The sequence below is a fragment of the Juglans microcarpa x Juglans regia genome, chromosome 1S, assembly GCF_004785595.1.
Source record: "Juglans microcarpa x Juglans regia isolate MS1-56 chromosome 1S, Jm3101_v1.0, whole genome shotgun sequence".
Classification (NCBI taxonomy): Eukaryota; Viridiplantae; Streptophyta; class Magnoliopsida; order Fagales; family Juglandaceae; genus Juglans; species Juglans microcarpa x Juglans regia.
Window position 1 is genome coordinate 21120196 of NC_054595.1, and position 17509 is coordinate 21137704.

General features: G+C 35.0%; 2 protein-coding genes and 1 pseudogene across 4 annotated transcripts; 2 read left to right on the forward strand and 1 right to left on the reverse strand.

The window, feature by feature from the left end:
- The first annotated feature begins 881 nt into the window (after window positions 1-881).
- LOC121246955 (uncharacterized GPI-anchored protein At1g61900-like) lies at window positions 882-6747 on the forward strand. Its single transcript, XM_041145281.1, has 8 exons — window positions 882-1157; window positions 1602-1742; window positions 3400-4254; window positions 4949-5194; window positions 5303-5317; window positions 5752-5892; window positions 6048-6095; window positions 6552-6747. The coding sequence occupies exons 2-8, from the start codon at window positions 1709-1711 to the stop codon at window positions 6626-6628; spliced, it is 1416 nt and encodes a 471-aa protein (XP_041001215.1). The 5' UTR covers window positions 882-1157; window positions 1602-1708; the 3' UTR covers window positions 6629-6747.
- A 1094-nt stretch (window positions 6748-7841) lies between these two features.
- On the reverse strand, window positions 7842-12485 carry LOC121246821 (annotated as a pseudogene).
- Window positions 12486-14801: 2316 nt separating this feature from the next.
- On the forward strand, window positions 14802-16690 carry LOC121247836 (probable glutathione S-transferase). Of its 3 annotated transcripts, none has more exons than XM_041146295.1 (3): window positions 14802-15196; window positions 16168-16553; window positions 16585-16690. In XM_041146295.1, the coding sequence occupies exons 1-2, from the start codon at window positions 14885-14887 to the stop codon at window positions 16534-16536; spliced, it is 681 nt and encodes a 226-aa protein (XP_041002229.1). In that variant the 5' UTR covers window positions 14802-14884; the 3' UTR covers window positions 16537-16553; window positions 16585-16690. The 3 variants fall into 3 exon arrangements, with proteins under 3 accessions (XP_041002229.1, XP_041002230.1, XP_041002228.1); XM_041146296.1 differs by having other exon boundaries at window positions 14802-14996; window positions 15033-15196; window positions 16168-16690; XM_041146294.1 differs by having other exon boundaries at window positions 16168-16690.
- The last annotated feature ends 819 nt before the right edge of the window (window positions 16691-17509 follow it).

Sequence of the window (17509 nt, forward strand, 5' to 3'; positions counted from 1 at the left end):
ATATTTTATTTAATTTTTAATTTTTATCTTAACTCATCTTATCTCATATACTAAAACCAAACGAGTCCTATAACTCATAGGTCTAACAAATTTTTAAGATTCAGTTTAATAACCAATTTTTAGTTGTATCTACAAGAAAATTATTGTGGTTCTTCTTATGCAAAATTAATTTTATAAATTGATATAATTTGATGTATTTTATCAAATTATAAAATTATTTTTAATTATAAAATAGATATGACAGATCACGTAAATTTATAAAATTATTTTTATATAATTTATCTATGAGAGAACTATCCAAAAAAAAAAAAAATCTTCTCCCTCCCATATGCAGCAGTGGGTTCATCAGAAAAATATGATTTTTTTTTTTTAATCATTGTAAAGGATCGGTGGTAACAAAATAGAAGACAATTGGATTGATTTATTACAAAATAAAATCAACCTACTTCGTAAAAAATCAAATTAAGACCTAGTTTAAGTACTTCTCATAATATCTTATTATTATTTATTTATATTTTATTATTATTTAATATTTTATTATTATTTTTTTCTTATCATGTATAAAATACCTAAAAATACTTACTACCCAAATATAATCTAAAACACTGAGAAACTTACAAATAATAAAATATAAAATAAATAATAATCGTCCGGATTAAGAGTTAATTTATATATAATCTCTAAATAAGAACTATTCATATAAGTTTATATAATTATATTTAAAAACATTAAAAATTATAATAATATTTTTTTTAAATAATATTTTTTTTTACTCGTATTTCATAATAAATTATATACATAACTCTCAATTATAAATATAATTTCTCTCTTATTTATATTTACCTTTTTTAGTTAAAGCTACTCCCAGAGTCAAAAACACAAAGTCCCAGAAAACCTACCTTCTTAGATTACAACGTCAAGGTGAAGAGAGAGAGAGGGTGGGTGACAGTTCCACTAGACTGTCTGTCTCTCTTTGAGTGAAGAGCCAGCTCCGATCTTGGGGGTTTCCGAATCTCATACTACCCAAGTACCCAACTACGATCGACCCAGGAAAATCATAATAATAAAAGTCGGGATTTTTCTCCCATTTTTTGATCCCAAACATCACAAGGCTACAATTTTAGCTCCATGATTCTTCATGGCTCCAACATCTTCAGGTATCTTTCTTCTTCTTGTCTGCGTGGTTCTTTTATCTTGCTTAGAGATGTCTGATTTTTTGTTTGGTAGCCAAAAAAGTGCGAGAAAGGGTAAAGGTAGTATCGATATGAGGTTCTGTTGGACTACGTTTGATGTGTTTTGATTGTGGGTTTGATTTCTATTGTGTATACCATAAGATTCATATTTAAAGGGACAAATCTAAACCTTCAACATGACATATGTTTGTGTTACGGCCCAAGTAAGCAAATATGATTTTGGAACTCATTTGATTTTGGGCTAATTTTTTCGTGCGCTAGCTTGATTTTCTTTCTGTGAAAATTGGCTTGCCTCTTGGAAAATGCTCAAGCCTACACCTCATTTGTCCGAGTTAATTATTTGCCTTCATGTGTCGATTGCATTCCCAATGGTGTTAATTTCATTTTCTGACGTTGGGCCTAATGCAGGTGGTACAGGTGTTGCTACATTGCTGTGAGCTATCTTCTGGCTTTTAACCAGCTAATTTAGGGTTTTCTGTCATAAATATCGATGGTTGCAAAGGGCTAGTGGAATCATGGACTATTTCCAGACTACTAGTCATCTTAAGGGTAAGATATATTCCTCGACTGGTGCTGCCTTTATAGCCTTGCCATTCTTTGGTGGGACAAGGCAAATAGACGTCACTGAAGGTGTTTGTCTTGTCCTTACTAAAGACTTCCTCTTCAAAATGGAATCTCTTCTGTTGGTTGTGTAAATTTATTATGGTGCTAGTTTATTAGTGTGATGCTGTTTTGATCCAGAGATTTTGGTATCCATTCAAATGAATTATTGGCTTTCATTTTTTTCTAAGAAATATTCTCAATGCAAAACATGCCCAGTGTATGTTACTACCATGTTCACGATTTAGAAAGAGGTATGGATTTACAATTTATTCCCTTTTTCCGGCTTATTTTCATGGTGTTTTTGCTGCCTGGAAATTGCTGCTTAACAGTTTTATGTATGGAGTCCAAGTTTTATCCTATGCAATGAGTTAACATTCTAAGGTCTAATTATTACCTCCTTAGAAATCTGGAATTGTAACAAGGTACCCATGTCTCGTGCTGACGTGCATTCAAAACCTCTCTATAACCCTCATGCTGTGATTTCAATTGGAGTCTGAATCAGAGAGTTAATCCAAGTTGGAGGAGATGGTGAAGGTGTTGTAATTGTGATGGAGGTCAGGGTTGATTAGAGCTGGCTTCTTGGAGAAATATGATTGATGAAGTTGTCTGTTTTGGTAGAGCGAGCAGTGGAGGGTGACTGGTTGCTTTGCTGCTTTTCTTTTCAATAGTGATTCAACTTTATAGAGTAAGAAACGTGATAGTGAGGTGTAGAGGGGGGGGGGGGATCTTAGATCGCTTGCCTCCTTCGGCACTGTGTCACCGCTCATCTGAGATTTGTGCTACTGTTAAACCAAACCAAATGAACTCAAACCTCAAGCCTGATCCAAATACTCAACTCATTTGTCTTATAACCCCTTTCCCCTCTCCAAATTGTGTAGTTGAGGTATGCTTCAGGACTGTTTGTTGTTGTCTGTGATGGATGTGGTGCAGTTGATGTGGGAGTTTGGTGTTGGGAGGCATGGCTGGCGGTATGAAATTCTGTGCATGTGTTTTTCAGTTTCCTTTTTTATGAATAAACGAGGGAAGTGAGGGACCTGGGAAACTTGGAATGAACTTGCCTGCTTGGGTTGTTTAGTTAGGTCTGGAGTTCGATGGGTTTGGGGATGAACAGATGGACTAGGGAGGGGTTTGGATGTATTTGGGAAAAAAATGCAAGTCGATGTATTTTCGCCTAAATCCAAGGGATATTGGTGTATTTTACCCTTGTCAGTAGTAATCCCTTTTTTTTCTCTCTTGGCACCTTGACATTAGTATTCATTACATAAATAATAGTAACGAAGAAAAGCAATGAAGAAACTTCTAGAAATGTTTAATGAATGGTATGTAGGTTGATTGGCATTAGATACCGAATAAATTTTTCTCAATTAATTGTCAATTGTATTAGAATTCAATGGTTTGAATATCCATGAATTCCTTGTATCCCTAGTCAATCATGCCTAGGTGTTGCTCTAATATATGTCCCACGTACCTGAGCTATGCCTAGTTCTCATCAATAAAATTCTTATTTGATAAAAAAATTTAATTTTCAAACAAGAATTATTTCCTTTTATAAAATAAATTACTTATGTCATTGCTGAAGGCAGGCTTACATCTGTGGTTGCAGGTTTTCTATGCCGTCTGTTACTATTATTCATCATTTGGTTATACAGTTTTCAAGAATTAGTGGCACTGCAGACGCAGCTTGTGCCTACTCACATTTCTTCCACATCAGAGCTAGCTAATCCGCCTATTACTGGACTGTTTGATCCTATTGAGATATCACCAGCTGTCATTCCCCACTACCCAAATCCTGGTGAACCTTTGCCACCTATGTACCCAACCTTTCCAGCCAGATATGAGCCAGTTCTAACAGGAAAATGTCCTGTAAATTTCTCTCTTATATCAAGTGTCATGGACAAAACAGCATCTGATTGTTCTCAGCCATTTGCAGCACTTGTAGGAAATGTAATATGTTGTCCACAGTTGAGTAGTTTACTCCATATCTTCCAGGGTTTCTACAGCATCAACTCTGATAAGTTGGTTTTGCAAGATGCTATTGCTAATTATTGTTTTATAGATATCATTAATATCTTAGCTAGCAGAGGGGCAAACAGAACGATACCTACACTTTGCTCTGTTAAATCGTCAAATCTTACAGGTGGATCTTGTCCTGTGAAGGATGTTGTTACCTTTGAGAAAACAGTGAACACAAGCAAATTACTGGAGGCCTGTGGAACTATTGATCCTCTTAAAGAGTGTTGTAGACCAGTTTGCCAGACTGCAGTAATGGATGCTGCTTTTCAGCTTTCAGGAAGACAATTGACGATCAACGAGAACAAAAATATAGTTGGGGAGCTTGATCATATTGATTCTCTTAATGATTGTAAACGTGTGGTTTATTCCTATCTTTCAAGGAAACTTCCGTCAGATGCTGCAAATACTGCATTTCGAATATTATCTGCCTGCAAAGTCAACAAAGGTACAGTGCTATTGTATTTCACATGCTTGTAACATATAAATGTTCATATATGTGCATTGGCATTAGTTTTCTTGGTGAGGTTCTGCGCTTTTCTAACATTGTAAAGCATACTTTAGGTGCATGAATTACATTATTCATAATTGTCATCTTCAAAATTCTTGTTTCAATTTATTTGTTTATTTCCTTGATTTAATTCTTTTTTTTTTTTTTTTTTTTTTGCAAATATCCCAAGGGGAACAAAGAATATTGATCAGAGCAAATATATAATTCCCGTAATATAATGTTGAGTACTTATCTCTCTTTGGTTTGTTGAGTAAATATTTAAAAGTATAAGTCAAAAGGAGCCCTGTAATTATCTCAGCACCCAAACATACCCTAGACGGGGTTTTACAGATTGCAGTTCAAGATTTCATTTTATTTGAATTGCCAAGTAATTATTATTAACTGTTGACGAATGCACACACACACACACACAAGCCTGAAATTCAAACTTTAGATAGTTCGTTTGTGTGTCCATTTTATGTACAATTTTCAGTTTTGCATCTGTTTTTTCTTTTTTAGGCATGCATTTTGTTTTAGTTGAAATGCATTGCTTATTGCGTGGTTTGTTTACTAAAATGGTCCACTTTTACGTATGTTTTGTGATTTTTTTTTCTGCCTTAATTCCTAAACTTAACGAACATTTCTTGTGCAGTTTGTCCTTTAAGTTTTAAGCAGCCTTCTGAAGTAATTCAAGCATGTCATAATGTAGCTGCTCCCAGTCCTTCCTGCTGTAGCTCATTAAATACTTACATTGCTGGGGTTCAAAAGCAAATGCTAATAACAAATCGACAAGCCATAATATGTGCAACAGTGTTTGGGTCCATGTTACGGAAAGGGGGAATTATGGCAAATATTTATGAGCTCTGTGATATTGACTTGAAAGATTTTAGTATTCAAGGTACACTTCATGCCATCTTGTTATAGCTTTCTGCCCATTGCCATACCTTTATTTTATCTGACCCGGAACTTTCTCTGTTTTATGGATCTGGGTTCTGCACTGGAGCAGTATTTGGACAAGAAGGTTTGCAACTGTTTCTGCTTACTTCTTTCAATCATCTTGTCTTTATTGTCGTTCTTGTTATGGGCATGGTCTTAATGTTCTAGTTACATTTAAACAGTTGATTCTCAAAGCATAGAGTTTGGAATTGGATTGTGTAGTATGTGTTACAATATTCAGGGGTTTTCATTGAAGGACTTCTATGTGGTTGCTTTATTAAAATTCTTGTTACAACGTGAAAATGGTAACCAAGTAGGTTGGACAACGATGACCATCCAAGATATTTTAGGGAAATTTCCTAGTGCATGCTAGATTTTAGGGTGTGTTTGTGTTCCCTTTTGTGTATAAATGGTTGGTGATAAAAAATAGTTATAAAAAAGCTACTATCATAAATGAATTTAAAAAAATAAATATACTATAGTAATTATTGGTTTTTTTGTATTTTATTTCAAATGCAGGGTGTCTACTCCGAAGCTTGCCCACAGATATGATATTTGACAATACTACAGGCTTCAGCTTTATATGTGACCTGAGTGACAACATTGCAGCACCATGGCCTACATCATCCTCAATTTCATCCGTGTCTCTCTGTGCACCTGGTAACTTACCCAGAATATCATTTTTATCTGGTTTCACTCCTCATAGTTTTAAGAGATCAATATAATGAATGTTAAGATTCTGTGATTAGCATATTTGGAGTTTGTTGAGGTGTCATTATAATGAATGTCCTTATTCCTGTTATTAAATTTTACAGAGATGTCATTGCCTGCACTACCAACTTCAGAGACTTTAAAAAATCCTGGTACGTTCTATTGTGTGCAATTTCTAGCTCTCTTGACTTTCCTATTTCATTTGTTTTTATGTGTTTGAATCTTAAATATGACTGCATATAAAATTATCATAAATTGTTATACTTATTTATATATATATTTTCGTCTAAAAATATGGAATTCTGCATGTGTGGTAAGCAAATGGAAGATATGTAATCAAATATTTTAATCTAAAGGTACAGAACATCAGAGCATTTCTAAGAGTTATTCCAGGTGCAGCTTGAACTTGCTTATGCATAGTATGTGTTTAAACCAACGTGTTTAGTGTGGTCAGGTTTCTGTGGTATTGGTGAGAGAACATAATTAGAAAGTGACTTGACAGCCTGAGTGCTAGTGAAGCAATATAGAATTTGAATAGCTTCCTTTTCGCTTTTACTTTGTTTGTTCCAAAGAGGAAACGACATTTGATCACAAATGCAATAATGCAGGTTGTCGTGGCGGTGAGCTAGAACTGCTGGTACCCATTTTTTCATTTTTTGTTTTCGGTGCGTTATTATTGTATTGATGAGATTTAGCTGGGGTTGAGCCTGTTTGAGTTAGGGGTTTTGGGAAATTGGTTGTGTTGTTATTGCATATGTATATCTTGAATTAGCCTCCATGTATAGCAGCTGCTTTTTTGTTTTTCTTTCCTTCTTTCTTCTTCACTCATCTGGTCTTTCTCTTCTGTTGTCTCCGACGGTCAGTTTATCGCTTTCACCATTGAGATCAAAGCATGAACATGCAGGGTTAAGGGACTCACAAAATTATGGTCTAAATAAATTGTCAATCATGTCAGATGTCACGCACACAAACCACCTTGTATGATATTAGAGAAGTTCATGGGCATCTAAACACGCTTCAGGACAGATGGAAACACATTCACAACTGAAAACAAGTCTTTTAATACTTAAGGAGATTATGGCAAGTTTCAGGGGATGCATCCACGTAACTCGTTAATGACTTGTTTCGAGTTAAGACTTTAGGACACGTGAAAAAAGAGAACTTAGAAACTTGTTGTGGGTGAGAGAGAATGCACGTTTTAGATTGTAAGTTATCAAGATGAATGAATGATAAAGAGGACAACATATTGCTAATCTCAACGGTTAGATTAAGATAAATGCTAAATATGATATATTAACAGTTGGATTTTGACTGATGCAGCCTTGTTTGTTTTTATAGTTTATCTCATTTCATTTCGTTTAATCATTATAATTTTTTTAAATTTTCACACAAAATATAATAAATAATTCAATTTTTTCAAATTTCAAAATAAAAATAATACTAAAAAATATATTCTAACAATATTTTATTCAACCACTATCCAAAACATCTCATCTCGTCTCATATGAACTGTTTATCCAAATCCAACCTAAAAGTCCTAGAAATTAAATAAGAGAAAAGATGGGGGAGGCGAAAAAATAATTATGTTCGTTTGTTTTCGCAGATGGGATGAATTGAGATTAAAGTTAAAAAGTTAAATAAAATATTGATAAAATATTGTTAGAATATATTTTTTTAATATTATTTTTGTTTTGGGAATTAAAAAAAATAAATCTTTTATTTTATTTTGTATTGAAAGTTGAGAAAGTTATAATGATTAGATAAGATAAGATGATATAAAATGTTTTCAGAAAACAAACGAGGCCTTCCATTTCCCTGTAAAACTTGTCACTTTTAGTTTATTGATTCAGAAAATACCACAATGAAGGTTTTAAAAATCCAAGATAGACCTGCAAGAATACAGTTAAAGGGCATTTCCGTAGGCATCTGAAACAACTTATGGCCAATATTTCAATCTTCAATGAAAGAAACACAGCTGATCTCTTGCCTCATTTCTATAAACAGCCTGTCTATCCAATGAACCACAAACCCAAACATACAAAGGAGATACCAAGGACTCCAGGACTCTTTAAAACTGTATATCATCTCCTCCAGTTCATATCGGTGAACAGAGAGACGTCTCTTCATCTCAAAATCTTTTAGCAGGGGTTCGCTCGGTGCCCGCTGAAGAATAACATTGCATCAGTTGCCAGCGTCATTTCCCCACACATTGTCCCAAGAACCACTTGGAACAGCCTTTGCTTCCTCAAGGTAGTAGTTCTGATTTGCATGGGGATTGTGAGGTCCAGGAAGTGGAAGACCATTGTGGGGGCCTGGCGGGTGAATCTTCTTTGGCTTCGTTCTAATGCCAAGAATCCTCAACACAAATCTAGCTAACTCTCCGTATAATACACCAGAGCGATCAAAAAGCTGCAACAAAAGCCATGTTACATAAAACTAAACAGATAATACTCTAGGTGTTAAATTATAAGTTCCCAAGATACACAGTGAAACAAAAAGATGACATTGATCACTTTGACTTCAGAAGGACATTTCATTTTTGAGATTTTCTATTTCTTTTTGCGCAAAAAGAATTGTATCTACTAGACATCTGATAATTCAGAGGGCGATCTGATAATTCAGAACAAAAACTGAAGTAGGGTAGCCAAAAAGGTATTCTAAAAATGCATTGGACTTTTCCAATCAACAAATAGATCAGAACTTGGAATTAGACTAAATATCAGTCAAGAGGCTGCAGTAGCTGAAATAAATTATCATCGGTACCAGTCTTTTGGACCCAAACTGCAATTGAAGAAAATGGATCACAATTATATTACCATTGAGAAGATGGCATGGTTTTAAAGATTCCTAAAAACAAAAAGAATGCTATCAAGAAAAAAAAAATATAGATGGCAGCTCTGTGTCATACCGATTCTTTTTTCCTTTTTTATGTGTTCATACAGAATATAATCAGATGCAAGGAAACAATATGGAGAGAGCACCTGAAGCATTGCAGTCATGAACATGTGAAAGGCCTGTGTATTCTGATCTATGAGAATCGATATCCTACCAAAAAAGTTTACCACACCCTGCATCTGCAATATCAGATAATGCAATAATAAGTCAATCATAGTGGAAATATTCTCACAAAAAAAGAAAAAAGAAAAGAGAGAAAAACTAGATGGAAACTATCATGGGCCCAAAACAACTCAGTAGTTACAATTTTCACCACAAAAAGGTTCTTCATATTCATCAAAAGCACACAAGGAAAGAAAAAGGAAATCAATTAAGAAAGAAGCAAGAGACAATATGAAGCAACCTGTTAACAACATGGTCAGAACCTACAAGCCTTTTTAAGTGATAAGTTAAAGCAGCACTAGAAAAATGTGAACATACGGATGGTTTTTCTTTTTCTTTTTTGGATGATGAAGATACATTGAACATATGGATGGTAAGTTGAAGAAGCAGACATGATTTGAGAAACATCTAGTCACAATACCAATCTGGAAACATCAGTTTTCTTGTCCTTTCCATTTTGGTAGGACTGGAGATGGTAAAAATTGAACTCAAGATCTATTCTAGCCCCATCCAAAGAATTATTTTTTTTTTCTTGATTGGCACCGAGTGTCCGGAAACAGCGTCCCGACTAATCCCGGAGGTACACAGAGCCCCATCCAAAGACTTACCAACAAGGCCAATCCCAAGGGCAAGTAATGCCAGACTTCATAAACAAGGAAAACAAATAAGCACCTTTATGTACCATGTGCATAATGTGTTTGTAATTCAATATAGGAAAAAATAAACTAGACAACGCATCATATGCCTTACCACCCGAAGAACCGAAATCCAAAACCCTGGAGGAGATGGAGGAGCACCATAAGGATTATTTGGATCTTCAACTCCATAAGGCCCACCCATACCCGTTCCATAACCACCCATGGAGCCTCCTAGACCGCTATTATACATTCCACCTCCATACATGCCAGAAGATCCATAAAGCCCACCATAACCTCCCCTATACATGTTGTTACCATACATCCCCCCACCATACATCCCCCTGCACTACCATATGAACCATACATTCCAGAACCATAGTTAGAGTTGTAGCCGCCCATTGTAGAGCCATAACCTGTAAATCAGGGGGTGATTTTTCAAAAGATTCAGAAACAACCATAAGAAAGGGAAAGGGAGAGAAAAGGGAAAAGTTTTCCATTAAAGATCAATAATTACCTCCATAATTGCTGTTCCCATAACTCTGCTCCCAAGGCCTCGTGGGAACAGGCCTGCCAAGGGCATTCCTGTTAATAGCCGCATTTTGACCAGTACTAGGAACTATTTCTCCAGGTTTTGCAGTTCCTGAAGCCTCAACTACATCGCTCGTGCTGCCACCTGATGGGGGTTTAAAAGGAGCAGGGCCGGATGAGGACCCTACCCGCTCCCAGGGTTTTGGTGGAGGGCTATTAGCTGCAAAATATTATATCACCCTTCAACTTCCAAAAGTATTAAAAGGTTGGCAGATGACTTCATCTTGACTAAGCCAACTGATAAAGTAAATAAATGAACTAAACATAATTTTTGAGTACCTACTGACAGTAAAAAGTTAAAAACTTTACTATCATTCAACAACAACCTCAACATCAGGGCATTAAAAAGAATTCCTGCTATATTTTAAATGACATGATATCTCCAACATACCAAATGAAAATCGATGTGAACACACACTATCTGGAAAGTGCAGCATGTACTCAGATTATGGAATAAAGTACTTGGCAATCATGTGATTCCATTGATTCTTAAAAATGTAAAAATTTAAATGTCTCGCTCTCCAGTTTTAAAACATTTGATTGACCATAGGTATGTATCATGGGCTGTAGATAGAAATATTTTTCCTGTGTGCAATAATGTTTCAAGTCCAAAACCCTCATATCTCAAATGACTGATAACGACATGAGACTACGAGCACAGAGCCCAGTAGCAAAGCATACTATGGACAGCCATGTCAAAAGAATATTATAGGAAATATATTAGTCACCGCAGAAAAAATAAATAAATGAAGGACAATACGTTCATCACTGGCATAGGTTCCAGAAAAATAAAAACTAAACCTACTGAATTTATATTTTTTTTTGATAAGTAAACCTACTGAATTTATATACTCAGATTCCACATCAAGAATCCATCCAACTGTTTTACACCTGACTTCTCAAGGTTATACATTCCGTGATGCAGTGTACCTTATTTCCATCGAGCTATGATCAACCATGATAATTATAATAAAATCATGATCCTGTTCGAGAACACTTGTTAAGTATACCTTTTATGATTCTTTTTTTTTTTCCCGGAGGAGAAGAGAATTGGGTACCCTTGTTTTGGAAGTACCATTTATAATGCCATTGATTAGTAGAGGTTCTTTCAGTTGCCTTTTTATTAGTAATTTATTTATTTTGATAAGCAAATAGAGATCATAAGAGGTTTAGGGGTACGGAAGTTATGGAGGTGGATCTTTTGCACAGCTGATCTATTCTTCTAGGGGGAGGAGATGCCAAATTGAGCTAGAGCTCAAGTACGAAGGATGAGAGGGAGGTGCAAAGAATGTGAATAGACAGCAAAGGAAAGACAATCGATAAGAACTAAGAAGTTCTAGCAAACAAATTGGCTCTTGTCACATCCACGTGGGTTAGCATTGTTTGCCGAAATAAGACACGAATTGAAAGAGAAGCCAACCCCAAAATTCAATAAAAAATATTTCCTGCATAGAGAATTTTATTTTCCTCATTGAAAAGGTTTTCTATAAAGAAAATTTCCATGGAAACGAGCAGGGTAATAGAACTACCCGCAGCACTTAATAAGAGGAACAAACATCAAATATCGAAGAGAACCGAGGTGCATCAAATCTCATCTCTACACCTAATCCGACCGGAATCATTTGAGACTTGAATGGCTAAACTTATTGTCCCAGGAAGAAAGCGAATCAAAGCAAAGGTCAACAGCAAGCTGAAGAAGTCCGCTCTCCTTTTTATTCAAACAAGGTAATAAAAGTCAATATCGTCAAATACCCACCTTTATCCGGAAAAATATAAACGGAAAAAAAAAAAGGAAACCAAAAGACGTAATTTCCTATATAATATAAGATGAAAAAGCCGAAAACTCGATCATTCAAAACTCCAAATTTTCTTTCGTTTTCCGATATCGGCAACCAAAAATAACCACCTGACCTCAAACTGAAAATTTGGGCCACAAAGACTCAAGAAATAAAGCCGATTGAACGTAAATCCCAGGATCAGAGTAACCGATCGGATCTCCCAAAGTAATAAATCGCCAAACCAAAAAAACGTCAACACAAAAATAAATCAAAAACAGAAAAAGAAGTAGAGTCCCGAGAGCAGAGAGCAATACGAACCGGACGCTGGGCGATTGGAATCCATTAGGAATTGCAGAGAAACGGCATATAGAGATAACGTGCGGAGGATTTACCGATTTAGCTTTCTCTCTGTTTCTCTCTCTCCCCTTCTCTTATTCACCGAAAACTGCTATATGGACTTTTGTCTATATTATTATTTATGCATGCTATAACGCTGTTTTTCCTTTTTCATTTTTTAATGAGGATGATCAAGCTGTATTTGGATCGTCCATCTTATGAGGGCTCCGCATTCGGTGACGTGGACGGTCAATATTTACCCAATCCACGTAATGATTGACTCCTACGTCGAGTCTATTACTACTACGTTCTGAATAAGCAAAGAGGAGGAACGTGAAAGGAAGGTTATGAGAAGGGAGGAAGAAAGGCTTGCCTATAATTTTATTGATTTAAACCAACGTGTTAAACATGTTCCCAGTTCCATTCAATGCATTTACGAATTAAACGTGCAAAGCCCGTTTACCACATTTGCCTTTTTTTTTTTTTTTTTTTTAAGTATCCACATTTGCCTAATTGGAAAAAATAAAGTGTGATTCTAAACATTGAAAATAATCTAATAAATAAGAGTAAAATTACTTTTCATTCATGTTCTTCATTTATTATGAAATTTAAATTATATTAAAAATTCTAATTAATTAGATGGTTTTATTCTCTTAAAAATATCTAGCAAAATTTCATCATTTATTTAATGATGAAAGTTTAGTATTTTTAAATTAAAGTTGATTTTAAGTATATGATATAATATTTATATTTTAATTATCTATTTTAAGTTAGATTAAATCAAAGTTTAAACCTCTACCGTTAGATTAAATCGAGGATTCAAGATGAAGGGTTAGGATTTAAAATCTCAAACCTAACATTTTCCCCTCACTTTCCCTTTCTCCCTCTCTCTCTCTCTCCTTCCCCTTCAGCCACATGTCTTCCCTTTCTCTCACTCGATCTCCTCCCTCAAGCAGCCCAATGCTGCCATGCACCACCCTGTGGCGTAACCGACCACCTCACTATCTTCTCCTCACCTTAGTGACCAAATTCCACCGTCGAAGCCCCTTGGCAGCTCCTCCCTCAGCCACACGTGAGCAACCCGAAATGAGTCTCGACGCACAAGTTCTCCACCCTTGCGCCACTACGGCTCAGCCCTAGCTCCACCAAGCACCATCCCGAGTTCCTCTCACGCTGTGGACCACTTCCATGGAACCCACCACCTGTAGCTTCTCCCTAACCCCACGCACGCAGACCCTTTACACGTACGGGTTTCTCCCTGTAGTGCCGCCATTAGCCACTCCCGCACCACCACCAGTAGCCTCCTCCTTCACCGATGACCCCTCCACTTCCTCCTTTCCTCCAACCGAAGTCCTAGCTCTTTTCATGCTCTCTCTCTTCACATGATCTGTTGTGTTGTGATTTTATGGTGATTTTGCAAAGAATATTGCTGTGAGAATGCAGAGAGGGACATTACTGTGGTGGGTTTCATGGACGTCGTGGTGGTGTGGCGTGGTGATTTTATGGTGTAGAGAGGGACGTTGTAGTGATTGAGTGGTGATTTTGTGGAAGAAGAAAAGTGTAAAATAAGATTACTGTTCATTAGGCAAAAGATCCTTTTAAGTATAAGGAGATATTTTGAGAATTGATTTCTTCTCTTCATTATTTCTATCTCACAAGTCACATGCTTATAAAAAGTCTCAATGCAAATGCTCTTGGAAAAATCCTTAGAATTGATGGGCTTTTCAATATTTGGATACCACTCTCCAATGGCAAGTCCTGCCCATGCCTAGACGAAGGTTTGGTGCCAATTCCAACTGGGCCCTAGTCATTGGTTGTAGAAGGCCCAAGACCCACGTGTGCATCCGAGTGCCTTGCCTGCACCACGTGTCCAGCTAGCAAAGTAGGGTTAGTACTTTCTTCGAACAAGACGGCTATTGACTAGCCTCCGTTTGATTTTGAGAGTTAGGCTGTATTTGTACGTTAAGCTGAAATGATCTCTTTACGTATATAGCAGTAAATTGAGTTAATAAAATGAGTTAGGTAAGATTTATTTAAAATAAATTTAATTGTTTAAGATAAATTTAATATTATTTATAAAAAATTAAAAAAAGTTATGAGTCTAATATATAAAAAAATATTAAGTTAAAAAAAATATGAATCTCACGTGTAAAAAAATTTTGAATTGAAATGAATTTAATCATTTAAAAATTAAATGTGCTTAAAATTAAATTGAACTGAATTGATTTTAATTAAATCTTACAACTAAACTGAACCTTAATCGTAATTCATTTCATATCATTTAATTATTATAATTTTTTAAAATTTTTATATAAAATATAATAAATAGTTTAAAATTTTTAAATTTTTAAATAATAATAATATTAAAAAATAATATTTTAATAATATTTATATTTAATTTTCATTTAAACTCATCTTACCTTCTTATCCAGACCTCACCTGAAAATAAAAACCTCCAAAGAACGTACATTATTGCAATGAGTTGACTCATCCTCTAGTTCGGTACTGCTAGATCTTTGATTACAGATCGATCATTAGAGCGCAATGGAAGAAGTGAAGGTTCTGGGATTTTGGCCTAGCCCCTATAGCCACAGAGTGATATGGGCTCTGAAGCTGAAGGGTGTGAAGTATGAGTACATAGAAGAAGACCTCGGCAACAAGAGCCATATGCTGCTGCAGTACAACCCTGTTCACAAGATGACTCCTGTGATTGTTCATGGCGGCAGACCTATAGCCGAGTCCGTCGTCATCCTTCAATACATCGAAGACACCTGGCCTCATAATTACCCTCTGCTGCCGAAGGATGCCCACGAGAGGGCTTTAGCTCGGTTCTGGATTAAATTCGGAGACGATAAGGTACGTACGTAGTTTTGACTTGCACATGAACTCTATCATCTCTTTCTAATTATTACAGTTTATATATATGTGTGTGTGTGAACTTGCTTGTTCATGAATTCCATCCATCAAGTTTGATTTGCTTGCACTTTGAGTAAGATGTTAGGATTTATTTTGGTAGTTTTAGCTTCACAATTTAGATGTAATGAAATGAGATGTTTTATTAAAAATTGAATAAAATATTATTAAAATATAATTTTTTTAATATAATTTTTATTTTAGAATTTAAAAAAATTGAATTATTTATTATATTTTGTGTGAAAATTTAAAAAAATTGTAATAATTTGATGAAATGAAATAATTTTATGCAAGTATTTGAATTTGGGTGGTTATTTTTTAACCCTATTTTAAGGCCTATGTTGTCATTAAAAGTGTCAAGTATTGTCTATTGAAATTGTGGTCTTTCTCCCATCCCGAGTGGGGTTTGCTGCGTTTTCTTACCCTAGTCAATGTAGAATTTCTGTTCCTATTATAAGACTTTATTAAACATGATAAATCTTGGTTCTTATAAGTTAGATCAAGACACTTACTATGAGATTCTTATACTTGTAAAAAAGTTAAAACATCAAAATTTTTAGAGAAATGATAGTTACAGTTGTGAGTGTGCAAGTGTCGTACAATGATTTTAAAAAAAGTAAATAAATACGAGATTCATATAAAAAAAATTAGTTTTTTAATAGTGGACCTTACTTTTTTTTAAAGTGACTGTACGGCGCTTAAGCATTCCGCAATTGTATGTAACATTACTCATATTTATCATCGTTATGGAATCCACTTTAATGAGTTAAACGTAACAAAAACATGTTTAGAATAGAATTTTTCTTTAAACATTCATAATTATCAATCACCACCACAAACATCTTCATAGACTAGCTAGCCATGATATTATCATGCTAATGATTGACTAATAACTTACTTCTCTGATCATATAGCGTCCCATTTTCTCAGTATTTTTCCAAGTTTCAGAAGAGAGAGATCGGGGGGATGAAATGAAAGAAGTGTTGGAGTTTCTGAAAATCTTGGAAGAGCAAGCTCTTGGGGACAAAAAATTTTTCGGTGGAGACAAAATAGGAATGGTAGACATAGTGTATGGATGGCTTAGTTACTTGTTCAAATGCTTGGAAGAAATGAAAGGGGTGAAGCTGCTAGAACCCAACACCTTCCCTCGCTTGCATGCATGGGCTGAGAATTTCAAACAAGTTTCTGTAATCAAAGACAACCTTCCTGACTACACCAAAGTGTTGCTCTATTTAAAATTAGTTAGGGAGAAAATTACTGCCGAGAACCCTAGCTCCAGGTAATGTTCCATAGCTGGCTAGCTGCTTGCTTCACTGGGAATAACACAGACAATTAAAGAATGATAAGGATTTTGTGGCACCAACTTTTTGCCCTATTTATGTTTGTGGATAATTGGTAATTGATAATAGTGACTTCATAATTATGAGATGTGTGTGTGTTTGAGAATTGAGGGATTTTCTTGGCCAAAAACACCATATATGCATGTCAACAAGATCAAGAGATCAACTGCTACAGTCATGTAAATATTTAAAAAAAGTAGACTCGTAAACTAACGTGACTTTATATGATACGTTAGATCTATTTTATAATTATAAAAATAATTTTACAATCTAATGTACCATATATATCAAGTCATATCAATTTGTAGATTTATTTTTATGATTTATTTTTGTTACTAAATCATTTCTCATAAATTAATAGCCTAACTCCAAATAGTGACTAGATTGATTTCTTTCTTTCTTTATCCCTATGTCTTTTTTTTAGCTTTGTTTATTTATTCCTCAGGTTCTTTCAATAAGTTCACTCTTTTTAGACTTAGATTTGTAACGAATGTAATGCTGCTTTTTTTTTTTTTTTTCAAATTTTATGTTGGGAACTTTTCCAAGGTGGAGTCCTTCAGACTCATTCCTACAGAGTAAATCTCGATCCCGTATACCATACTCTCAGAAGTTTTCATTCACAAAACTAGTTAAATCGCAGACTTTTCACTAAAAAATGTAATCCTAAATGATTATTTACACTCTTGAAATGTTGAACCTTAAATTTTGAAGATAATAATACTCCAAATTAAGACCTTCATTACTTAGGCCAACCCTTTAGGATCGATTAGAATTCATCACTGCTCTTTTAGGGGATTGTAACGTATGTAATGTTTCACCTTTCTTTGCAATTAATGTTCGAGCTAGTCTAGCTGTCTAACTTTTATTGATCGAATGAGGCTACAACCGAAATGTTTGCATTTTGAATAATTAGGAA